Genomic DNA, 13,035 nt, shown 5'->3' on the forward strand with positions numbered 1-13,035 from the left:
AAAAAAATTGACCCTAATAATAAACTATGGACAACGATTTTGCTTTTTCCAGGACATGATTCATATATGGACAGTAGAATTTTTTAAAATAGCATCCTTTTCATACATCCAACCAAGTCATCAAAGACAAAATCAAAAAATGCGAACAGTGAATCTGGGCAGCTTGCTGTCTTCCTCGATCCTCTCTCTTTTATTCATATTCATGTCATCATTCTTTCTTTTTCCTGCTTGCTTTGTATATATATATGGTTGTGATGGTGTCCTGCCATGGTGGATATTGGACCCCATTAATACTCTAAAAAAAACATAACAATTTCAATTCACAAGTTTTTCTTGAAGTCTTGAATTAATATTAGCCGCGCCATTGTGGGTGAACTGGCCGCCTGCATGCATGAATCATGCATGGTTGTTAATTCTGCATGGAAATTAGCAATACGTGTGGGGTCGTCGACCGCGTACAGCCGTTCGCCCTTTAATTTTGCCAATTAATGACTGATTTCCAACACTGAATCTGATAAATTTTAGTGCAATACAATTCCAAGTTGACGACGCCAGCTAGCTATAATTACGGGGAAAAAAGATTCTTATAATCAAGAATCAGAATATTCATGATCATCACGTGTACACACATTCTAGTTGGATTTGTAAGTCTCAAGCAAAAGCACATGCTCGATCGATGGATGTCTTGGGATGTTTGGCTACCTTTTATACATGTTGTTGTATATTAATATACCAGGCCAAAGATACAGACAACAAATCACCCAAATTAAAGAAAAAAGGTAGTGAAGGTGGCATGCATGCAGAGGATTCAATGATGCAATAGATCCAATGCTTCTAGCCCTGTATATGTTATTTATCATGTATTCCCATTACTCCCAACGACTTTTTTCAGTCTCCAAATTTATCATATATATATATATAAATAATATTTACAATCATAAAGTATTAATTTTTTAATATTAGACCTCATTTTTTTTAAAAGGAGTCAGCGGTATTCGCATAACACATTGCTTTATATATATAGCACCAATTTTGTCTTAAATGCGTTTAAATGGATATTTGTTTTAACAAACTATAAACAGGCCATGCTAGGTGACTTGAATTAATCTTAACCATCGATTTTGCATTTTTTTTTTACATATAGAAGAACTAGCTAGCCTTGAATTCGAGTGGTATTTCACCCCTAACCATAATTCATCCACTGATTCTTTAACATTAGTTGGGGTTCAACTAACTAGCAAATATTCTTGGAATAGTTGGAGTAAGAATTCCCCAATTAGTGATCATGAGCATATAATTATGAGGACCTTCAAGTACATCCAACAAGAATCAAGGTGTTGCCGGATCTCAATTTCATATCCTAATTGGTGAGCCAGCACTGACTCCCCTTCTAAGACCTGACCGATAGGATTTCCTTCTAGTTCTTTCGATCTCAATTCCTCTTCCTATGTCCACCTTTCGATCGGTTGTTGGTATTTTTCTTATCACTTCTTTCCTCTTTTCCATCTCAATTTTTATAAACTCACACTTGATTTGTGCCTTCCATTAATGATCAAATACTCAAGTGCATGCATAATCCCATACAACGGATGCGTCATCGATCTATTGGCATGCAGCAAGAAGATCAATTGATCAAGCATAACAACCAATGCATGAGGTTCATGTGCTATACTTAGGCACATGTGGGCTTCACGCCGCCTACCATGCCTCAATGACTCTAATGGTGACATACACGACAACATTGATTAATTTGGAATCCTTAGGTCTCTCATATTTGTCTACTAACTCCATCCCAAACAATCTCATCAGCTCATGAACCCACGTGTTTGTATAGTAACAAAATGAGTGCTTTCTGCATCGATGACTTGAGCTATTTGAAACTAATTATTTGTAGGTCTTTAATTCGGTTCGGTTCATTTTTAAACATATTTTAGATTCGAAACGATACAAATCAATTTTAAAAATTTAAGAACCAATATAAATCAATTCATCACTGAAATCGAATTAAATTTTCAATTTTTCCAATTCCGTTCCAATTCGGCTTGGTTTACATGTGATTTGATTTTTGAATTGTCTAACTTCAATTTCTATATCAAAAATAAGTTTATATTAATAATTTAACATTGATATTAATGTTTAAGATTAAAATTTTAGTTTCAAGTAACCAGTGGGTATAAAATTCCAAAGCTAAATATATATCTCTTTCTTCAAATAATTTGAATATTTCACATATATATATATATATAACTTGTCTCATAATTCTTCTTCATAATATTTTATCATTTTATGAAAACAGTAAAAGGAATTCATGTCTACATACGAAAGCCAGAAATCTTATCCAACAAAACAAGAAACAGATGTTGGAAAAGGTTGATCGATCAAGGCCTGCGGCCGGCCGAGAGATATTGGTCGGAAACTTCGTGCATGCATGCATGCAGTCTTGAGAAGAAATATGGGAGGAAGGTGCAGTGAACAAAGCCAAATTAATCAAGTTGGTGTAGCTGATCATCGATCGATATAGAAGCGGCTGAAGCAGATCCATTGATTCTGATCACTAGCTCACTGATCTTATCATAACACAACTTGATCTCTTTTTGTAATTTCAGGCACACGTACATCATGCATGAGTACGACTCTAGTACTGGACCCCAGCTAGCTATCTCCACACATATATATATATTTAAAATAATAATAATCATAAAGCAAATTCATTGTACATCCCAGCTAGTCAGTTTTGCATGCCCCACCTCCCTGATCTCACTACATGAGTAGTCTACGTACGTACAAAGTCAACCTTTTTGATCCCTCCAACAGTACTACTGTCTTACTTCCATCTCTCAACTCGTGAGAGGAAGCTTTTTTTGACCAGTTTTAGCTACGTCGGAGCTCGATCGGACAAGTTGACTCCACTATTAATGTATAATTTTCAGGCAATTAAAATGAAATGTACGTGTTCTTATTTAACTAGGCACTTGAGTTTAAACATTAGCTTGAAAATATATATAATTACCCCTTTAACGATGGTTAAAAAATTAACTATAATTAATCCAGTAGTATCACTAGTGTGCACTATTAGTACTATGATGAGTTATTTGCAATGAAAATATATTTATTTTGATAAAAAATAACTTATAATAAATAAATAATTTTCTTGTAGTGACAAGAAATATATATTTAGATATTTTTAAATTTCATTTTAAAAGAATGACACGGAACTTGCATACATGAGAATGTATAAATCATTTTGCTAAATGATATAGAACTCACATGAAGCATCTATGTCTTTCTAAAATTATAATGGATCATTCAAATTAATGAGTTACATGAACTCACAATTATACTATAAAGCTTGTTAATAATTCCATAAACTCATGATAATTATATGCTTTAAAGCTTGTTAGTCAGTCCTTTTCAATTGATTTGAACCTCCCAATTCACTCATTCTATCTTACGAAAATTCCATCAAGTTCACATTTGATATAGCCTGCAGCCAGGCCTCATCTCATCCTTTCAAAAACTCACATCCTTTATTTGGTCCTTAATTCAGGCCAAACCTCATCCAATGAGCCAAAAATGGATTAGACAAAGACATATATATGTAACCTGAATTTCGTGCCAACTTGTTATATATTAATTATCTAAAAGCTAAACTGACAGTTAAGATGAGATGAAATGAGATGAGTTGAAATGAAAGTTGAATAAAATATTGTTAAAATATTATTTTTTAATAATAATATTATTATTTTAGAATTTAAAATTTAAAATTATTTATTATAATATTTTATGTAAAAATTTAAAAAAATTATAATAATTAGAGAAAATGAAATAAAATATCTTCACATCCAAATCTAATCTTACTGTCATCAATAAGCACACACGGTTTCTAAATTGATCTGAACCATGAGCTGTGTCGACGTCTAAATACAGCTAACCAAGACTATGCAAATTAATAATTAGGACATGATCTACTCCTTCACAACTTTGTTGTTTTGGATCTCATTATGCTAATTAATTAATTAAAGTAGTGCGCCGGCCATTTGCACCACTTGTTCTTTTCTAATCTGCTTTCGTATTTTTGTGGTTTCAAATTAAAATATATTCTAATATATATATATATATATATATATATAAGAGAAGTGGTACAATTTACGAAAAATTTTATAAAAATAAATTTATAAATTAATATAACTTTTTATAAAATATTAAATTTATTTTATAATAAAATTAATTTTACAATCTAGCACGATTTTCTAATTCTAATAGTTCTGCCTCCTTTTCAACACAAAGAAATTGGAACACGGTTTTATATAAATCAATTGGACAAAGTACTATATATATAGATCATTCCGCCAATAAAATAATGACTAATTTTTATTTAATTTACAACTTTTATTTCTAGACCAAATACGATTAATTAACTAATAATTGAAATAAGAAAACTATTATTTGTGTTAATGATATTTAATTACCCAGTTATTAAACAAGTAATTATGGGTCATTACTAAAATAATATTAGAAAATGATGTCATAAAAACTAAAAGTTAAAATGAAGATATGTCAAAATAATTTATATATTTACATTAATAATTTAATGATAAAAAGTCATGCTACAGTCATGAAACAACCGTCTCGAATTATCACCGAATTAAACTTTTTATTTATTTATTTATTTATATTTTTAAATATTTTTTTAAAAATAAAAAAATTCACAATATTACTAAAAAAATTTACTTAATCACTAAGTTTAAAAAAATTAATGGATTCGTTAAAAAAAAAAAAAACCTTTCAAATTCGAGAGTTTTATCATTTCTTAATAATAAAAATTATAATTTGTTTAAATTTTCCTTAAAAGAGATCTAGAAACCATTCCCTTTACTCCACGTCACCAAATGCCCACTTTAATTATCTAGTAGGTAGCCTGAATTACCTTCTACGAAAATTCATTTTCTTTCTTCTTGTTTTAAGAAGGGGGAAGAAAAATACAATGGACAAAGAGGGGCAATTCCGGGAATCCGGTTTCTAGCTCTGGGAATGCTGAGGTGGCGGTTGGACTAGTGGCATGAATGAGCTGAAGATACATTGCATTTTGCATGTAAGCAAAAGGCGCTTGTAATGTACAGATGTATCTGAATGAGCCTTTTGAGAGTGACACCTATTTTTCTCCTTTTCCCAATATATATAAAGTTTTTGCCTTTGCATTGCACCCAGATACACTTATTCAAAGACATAATTTTGAGTCTCAAAATCTCCTCCAATTCCTTCTTCTCCTTCTCCTTTTTTTCCCTACTAGTTGGGGTTTCAAATGCTCTTCAGCCTTCTTGTTGCAATAGTAATTGCGTTTCTTTTTGGTTCGAGCGTTGGGTTTTGCTCCAAGGCACGTTTTGGATTCGTATTCTTATCGATTGGTTGTCTTTGCTCATGTCTACCCTCGTCAATTACAGTGGTAAGCTTTTCTGGGTTTTTGTTGTTTTATTTGTCTCTTTGGTTGATTTCTTCTTGGTGGATTTGGCATCATGGGTATTCTTTTATTTTGTTTGATCGTAGTGGGTTAGCGTTGGTTTCGGGTCTGGACTCTGGATTGCCAATTTATGTTGATCTGTATGCTCATAGAGCTTGAGATCCTGAGCTTCTCTTCGATATATGAATCATTTAGATTATCACTGATTCGGAGATTAATATGGTTATGATATATGATTAAGAATTAAAGCATAAGATACTTGTTGATTGATTCTCTTACGTTTTCTGCTTAGACTCACTTCATCCTTTGTTGAGTCTTTTTTTGAGAAATGTTTTCTTTCCCCCACGTAAACAATAAGTAGGAGGATAAGTTTAGGATCAGCCAGATTGATAATTTCATAAAGCAAACCTTAACATCTATGATGTGTTACACTTGAATTAATTGATAGATACTGATTCGTCATTCTCTTTGGAAGGAAATTCCCTGGATGTAATAAGATTGAAGCTTAGATATTCTTTTAGCAATAGCAGGTAGTCTGTGGAAACCACGTTGTGGGAAATGATAGATCTATTAGTTTTAAACAATTTTCTGTGCTTGGGTAAATATGGTGAAAGAAAAAATGGTTTTCTTGACGTTTAGACAGTTTTAGCTGACATTAGTTTTTTGCCATTCGGTTTTCAGGTGACGATGAATTCTACCCCAGGGGTTCTTTTTACTCAAATCCGGTGGATTTGGGTCGCTTGTTCTCCATTGGTTCCCATGTGGATGTGTACTACCCTCCTAGCAAGCGGGCTCGGATTATTGCCCCATTCCTCTTTGGAGGAAATGAGTTCGAGCAGGACAAGAAACCTTCCATTGAGGTTCTTCCTCAGGAATGTCTTTTTGAGATATTCAGACGCATCCCTGAAGGTAAAGAGAGGAGCTCCTGTGCTTGTGTCTCCAAGCAATGGCTTATGCTTCTGAGCAGTATTCGTAAGGCTGAAATTTGTGAGAAGTTTCCGATTTCTAAAAATGTTGATATGGTTACCGGTGATGAAAGTCGAGATCTTGAAAGTGATGGATACCTTACGAGGTGCTTGGTCGGGAAGAAAGCTACAGATATAAGACTTGCGGCAATTGCAGTTGGAACTAGTAGCCGTGGGGGTTTAGGGAAGCTATCAATCCGAGGAAGCAACTCTGCTTGTGGAGTCACTGACCTTGGTCTATCAGCTGTTGCCCACGGTTGCCCTTCTCTCAAGTCTCTTTCTTTGTGGGATGTTTCTTCTATTGGGGATGATGGCCTATCTGAGATAGCTAAAGGATGCCATTTGTTGGAGAAGCTTGACCTTTGCCAGTGTCCCTCTATTTCCAACAAGGGTTTGATTGCAATTGCAGATAACTGCCCTAATCTGACTACTTTGAATATTGAATCATGTTCAAATATTGGGAATGAGGGCTTGCAAGCTATCGGAAGGCTTTGCACCAAGCTGCAGTCTCTCTCTATCAAAGAATGCCCCCTTGTTAAGGATCATGGGGTATCAAGTCTGGTATCGTCGTCTTCTTTGCTGACAAAGGTAAAGCTTGAGGCCTTGAAAATTACAGATTTCTCCCTTGCCGTGATTGGGCACTATGGCCAAGCCATTACAAATCTAGTCCTTGGTGGTCTTCAAAATGTGAGTGAGAAGGGCTTTTGGGTCATGGGTGTTGCTCAGGGTCTGCAAAAACTGACATCGTTGACGGTGACCTCTTGCCGAGGGATTACGGATGTGAGTCTTGAAGCCATTGGCAAGGGATGCATTAACCTGAAGCAGATGTGCCTTCGCAAGTGCTGCTTTGTGTCCAATAATGGACTGATAGCTTTTGCCAAAGCTGCAGGATCTCTGGAGAGCCTGCAGTTGGAAGAGTGTGACAGGGTCACCCAGCTAGGGATTATTGGTGCCCTCTCAAATTGTGGAACCAAGTTGAAGTCTCTTACCCTAGTGAAGTGCATGGGAATCAGGGATATGGCTATGGGATTTCCTGTGCTCTCTCCCTGCACATCTCTTCGATCCTTGTCCATTCGACACTGCCCTGGATTTGGTACTGCCAGCTTGGCTATGGTGGGTAAGTTGTGCCCTCAGATTCAACATCTAGACCTTAGTGGGCTTCATGGAATAACAGATTCTGGGCTTCTCCCGCTTCTGGAGAGCTGTGAGGCAGGACTTACCAAGGTGATACTTAGCAATTGCTTGAATTTGACAAATGAAGTAATTTTGGCCTTGACCAGGCTACACGGGGGAACCCTTGAGCTGCTGAATCTTGAGGGATGCAGGAAGATTACTGATGATAGCTTGAGGGCAATATCAGAGAACTGCTTGTTACTCAATGATCTGGATGTGTCAAACTGTGCAATCAGCAATTCAGGCATCGAAGTGCTTTCTTGTGCTGCGCAGCTCAATTTGCAAGTCCTTTCACTGTCGGGGTGTTCTGAAGTGTCAAAAAAAAGCATGCCTTTCCTGGAGAAACTGGGTAAGACCCTGGTGGGGCTGAATCTCCAACACTGCAAATCAATTAGCAGTAGCACAGTTGAACTGCTTGTGGAGAGATTGTGGAGATGTGATATTCTCTCTTAATTAGGGAGGGAATGTATGCTTCTTTGGATCAAAGAGGCGGGTGGATTGGAGGTGGTGGACCGGAGTTAGGAAATCCAATAACTTAAGACAGATTGTAGATGCATAAAGATACACTCAACTCACACGGGTAGCAGCATTCAGCATACCTTTTTAGCCCATCAGCAGTTGGGTGCCGGTAGCTCAGTGGCTTGGTTGTTTTTCAGGGTGACTGTGGCGGATCACTTCTCCGTCATTTTTTGCAAGCTTTCTTGACAATGGAAAGTTTGTTTCAACTCCTTTATGGTATTCCCCGAGAATACAGTTTCCAAGTCCTGGTTTTTGGCTCCAACTTGCTCTTGGTATTGTTTTGCTGGATGTTGTATACCCAGTGTTTTAGCTTGGTCACTCGAATTTGATAGTGTTAAGCTTTTCCTTATTTCCAGTCTCGCATAGTCTGTTGTCAGATTCAGTCCAAGATAGTTTCTCGTGTCTTGTAAGGTTCCTGCACATGTTTGGGATCCTTGTTTTCTCCTTCCATTAGCGTTCTTAGCTTGTGGTTGCTTTGGGCCGGTTCTAAGCATGGATGACTTGGATTTATGAACTGTTAGTTCATCAGGTCTGCATGACAACCCTTTGGTTGTTTTTTTTTTTTTCAACTTCACTCCTGTCTTTATTTTGTGGGTTTATCCTGCGTATGGATTGTACACTGCAACTGCTACTGTTATTTAGAAATGAAATGGGGTTATCAGCCTTTTTTCCCTGTTTTTTATCTCTCTTTTGGGGAATGAATGGTGGTGCATGATTCATGAAACCATAAACTCTTTCAGTCTCTACAACCTGTACCTCCTCTTTGTTTTGTTTTACGACTATGGCCTATAACGACTTCCTCAATAGGTTAACCTATTTGTAGATTTCTGATGGTTCAGCTTCCTTCCTCTCTGCATTCTTAAACATTGGTGTTTAGAATAAGGAAAAGATCTACAAATGGTAACTAGATGAGAAAAGATAATTAAACATTATTTCATGTCATGTTAAGAGACAATGCAAAGATCAAATATTTATGAGAGCAGTGAGCAGGTACATCTCACATATCAAGAATCAGCAACTCTGGATAAACCTCATCTCTCTTGTCAGAGGTGTGCTCTAGTTTACTGCAAGTTTGCTCTGTTCCCATATTTGCCTATTAAGATTTTATTATTAAAAAAAAAAGGTAGCAGATGAAATAATTCAGTGGTAGGGTCTACTAGGCTACTAGCCCTTTAGGTATATCTATTATATCAATAATGAACTAATATCGGTAAGCATACCATGTGCTTGTTCTGGTTTCTGAAACGTGGAGTAGATCGAGGTTATCTGTGCCTTGATTTTACTTGCTTCTGAATTCTGCAGGTATTCTACTTTTTCTTTGCTGTGTTTTATTTTTATTTTAAAATAATCAAAGAGTTTTTCTTTTTCTTTTTCCCCTTCCTTCCCATCAATCAAGAGCAAAGACATGAATCTTCAAATTGAGAGCAGAATGTTGCCGCATCATGTCATCACAGATTGAGATCTTGGGACCCAAAAGAAATAGTCATGTTACCTGCATGGGATTTTCACATGGAATTAAAAAAAAAAAAAAATGGGGATAGACATTTCTCACTTTTCATGTACGTTAACAGTAGGTACCATTTTTCATGTCATTCTCTCGTTATCCTCCAATGTCTTAATTCTCTAAGATATTATCAAATTATCAAAAAGTTATTTATTATTCAACTCTTTGATATGACCACATGAGCAGATCCGAGAACAAAATGATTAAGACTCCGTTTAGATATTAAGAATATATCAGATAATTTATAAATAATAATAAAATAATTTATAAATAATAATAAAATAGTCTAAGAATATCTAACTTATATTTCCAAACATACCCTAAAAGAAGGTGGATAGAATATTTTATAAAAAATAATAATATAGAAGTAGGGAAAGTATCTACTCTGTGCTGCAAGTGTGAGAGCATTTCTAACCGGTATCTCATATGTATATTTTTCTTATAATTTGAGAAAAAATTTAGAGATTTCATCAAAATTACCCTTACATCCGAATTTTCATTTTAAGGAAAGTATTTAGAGGATGTACAGTGAGAATTACTGTTCATCTCTAAATTATTTTTTATCAATATTTTATTCTAATCATCTATACTTTCAATCATACTCGTCTACTTTCAATCATCTATATTTTCTATCATACTCATATTTGTTATAGTTTTAAATAATAATTTTAAAAATAATTTAAATTATTACGAAAATATAAAAAAATAATTTTAAAAATATTATCATACCCACAAAAAAATAATTTAAATTTTGTTTAAAATATTTTCTAGAATAACAGTTCAAAACATAAGAAAAAATATTGAATAGTTAAATTTGTAAATAGAAGTGAGAGAAAAAAATAATAAAGAAATAATAGAAAAATATTATTTTAATAAAATAGAAAAAGTATAGAAAATAAGATGTATAAAAATTTTTAAAGATGAGTAAAATTAAAAAAAAAAAATTAAAAATATTATTTTTAATTAAATTATAAGAACTTTTACGAAGACCCAATATAAATACTCTAAAGACCCCTAAATAAGCACATCTTTAAAGATGGTGCTAGTATGCTAGAGCACCAGTATTTGGGTACCGACAGTGTAAATGAATATTTTAAACATTTTTATTTAAAAATAAATAAATAACATAATACTAAAATATAAACAAACAAATTCTTAAAAAAACAAAAACAAAAACACAAACAAATCGGTACACTTTATCGGTAGAAGTATTATTTTACTATCCTCAATCCAGTCAATGAGGTAGTGCTCAAGCACTCAATTCCTTTTCGACATGTACGTCCATTGTCCCGTAGGCAAGGAAGGGATTTGTAAATGTGGAATCCAGTACAACTTGGTTCTACACTCGACAAGAATCTTGTGCAGACCAAGAAAAATTGCGTGCACCGATCTATATAATCTTTGTGCAGACAAAGAAAGTACCAACACGATCAAATGAGAATAACTTCATGTACAGCACCTTCCTTTTTTTTCTTTTTTTTTTCTCATGGCTTGAAATTTTCATGAATGGAACACAGTCGAGACAGTGAATCGACATCACGGGGTATCAGACGTCTCTTGTATTTTGATGATGATAGATAATAAAAACAATTAAAAGTTTTTTAATTATTTGATATTCCATTAAAAAAAATTATGAAACAATGAGGATTAATAAACAGTTATCAATTCTCTAATATTTAGTGGAAGGGGATAAAATATAACAAGGTCTAAAATAATTCTCAGACCTAGTTAATCAAAAGATAATCACTAAAGGACAGGCTTAGAGAAGAAAAGGGTACAGAGAGGTGAATGAATGTGTCAATGAATGAAGGTGTCGATGTAATAATGTCTGGAGGGAAAGAGAGAATGAGATATTAAGGAAGGGGTGAAGTGACATAAATGGGAGGGCATGGTGAGATAAAATGAACTATAATTTATGACTTCGTGGAACTTTTGATGAGGCTTTTCTAGAAAGGTTTCTTAAACCTCAAGAAATAGATTCCAATAATGGAGTCTAGACCTAAAAGAGAGGACTTTTGAAATCTATTACATAGTAAGAATGAAAAACTATAAGAGACTGTAAAACAAGCTTATTATAGTATATTATCTTCTCTCTGAATTCCAGTAGACATAAATTCAGTGTCGAACTACATAAATCTGTATGTTCATTTTTCTTTACTTTTCCAACATTGATTTATTACTTACCTCCGTAGATATATGCACTGACATTATACAACCACACCGGACCACTATTGAGGGCCCACACAACACCAATCTAGGCCCAGAACCATCCCAGCAGAGTTGAAAATGATCATTCACCCCTTTCGGTCTATTAGCACTTTTTAGGCGTTAACATTATAGCACTTACTTTAGTGCATCTTAGTTATAGTTATTTAGGATCTATCCAATGGTCCGTCACAAAGCAAACAACAACAGCTAAAGGTCAAAGACTCATGGCCATGAAATTGAATTTAAGTGAAAAAACACATGCAGAAGCCAAACGGGAATGATAAAATCGGTGTAGCCTCTCAACTTGTATGATGACAAAAAAGGGTAGTCCAATAATTTGGAAAGGCGACAAGGGATTGTCCATTCAGCCAGCAAAAAGATGGGAAAACAGTGACTTCTGTCATTCACACTGAAAACCTGAAGTCAGAACATCGTTGCTCCAAAAAACCAAATTATGCTCTAGGGAAGAACCTCGAGATGCAACTTACCGTGAACAAAACATTACCTATCACCTCCACTTTTGCAGTAGCTTTGTATCTCTTCCTTCTTAATCTAATTAACTCCCAATTCCAAACTCCTCTCCGCAGGTTTCCATTATCTTTCCCTTTTGTTTGAAGAAAAGATTGATGGCTCCATCAAGAAAAGACCTAGATGGGCTAAAGATTACAGTTACTGTGACGCTCTTCTTTTTTCTCACATTCTTTCCTTCCAAATCAGGTGAGAAAAGAAATATTAAGCCCACTTAAGGTGAAGACACTTCACTGCAGTGGTGATTCTGAAGTACATGATCTTAAAGAGGGTGTTACTCTCGCATCTAATCTCAAAGATTAGTTTAGTGTCTGAAAGAAAAATGTCAGAGCTTAGAATATAGTGCAAATCATAAGCTTTAAATAACGATCTTGCATGCTTTTGTCTGATCCTTTGGCACAGCTGGGGCAATGTTTGCAAGAGACAGAGAGCGTCTGGAGCAAATGAAATTGGTTTTGGGTTCAAGGCCTCCTCGGTGTGCGAACAAGTGCCTGAGTTGCATGCCCTGCATAGCTGTTTTAGTTACATCTACACACCATAGAACTGAGTACTTCAACGTATCATCTCAGAGAGATGAGAGCTATTATCTTCTCTCTTGGAAGTGCAAATGTAAAGATAAGTTCTTCCAACCTTGATTAATGTTATAGGCTCATCTTCAGATACTCCTGTACGTGTACACT

General features: G+C 34.8%; 1 protein-coding gene across 1 annotated transcript; it reads left to right on the forward strand.

Moving 5' to 3' along the window:
• The first annotated feature begins 5,189 nt into the window (after positions 1–5,189).
• On the forward strand, positions 5,190–8,788 carry LOC122305141 (EIN3-binding F-box protein 1-like). Its single transcript, XM_043117474.1, has 2 exons — positions 5,190–5,443; positions 6,140–8,788. Exons 1-2 carry the CDS (start codon positions 5,419–5,421, stop codon positions 8,047–8,049), a joined length of 1,935 nt encoding a protein of 644 aa, XP_042973408.1. The 5' UTR covers positions 5,190–5,418; the 3' UTR covers positions 8,050–8,788.
• Positions 8,789–13,035: the final 4,247 nt, after the last annotated feature.

This window comes from Carya illinoinensis, chromosome 3 (genome assembly GCF_018687715.1).
Source record: "Carya illinoinensis cultivar Pawnee chromosome 3, C.illinoinensisPawnee_v1, whole genome shotgun sequence".
NCBI classification, from domain to species: Eukaryota; Viridiplantae; Streptophyta; class Magnoliopsida; order Fagales; family Juglandaceae; genus Carya; species Carya illinoinensis.

Bases quoted from the DNA above. Each gene is read 5' to 3' on its own strand.
- LOC122305141 (XM_043117474.1), top strand. From the start codon at position 5,419: ATGTCTACCCTCGTCAATTACAGTG. The intron at 5,444-6,139 runs GTAAGCTTTTCT...TTCGGTTTTCAG, and splicing joins TACCCTCGTCAATTACAGTG to GTGACGATGAATTCTACCCC.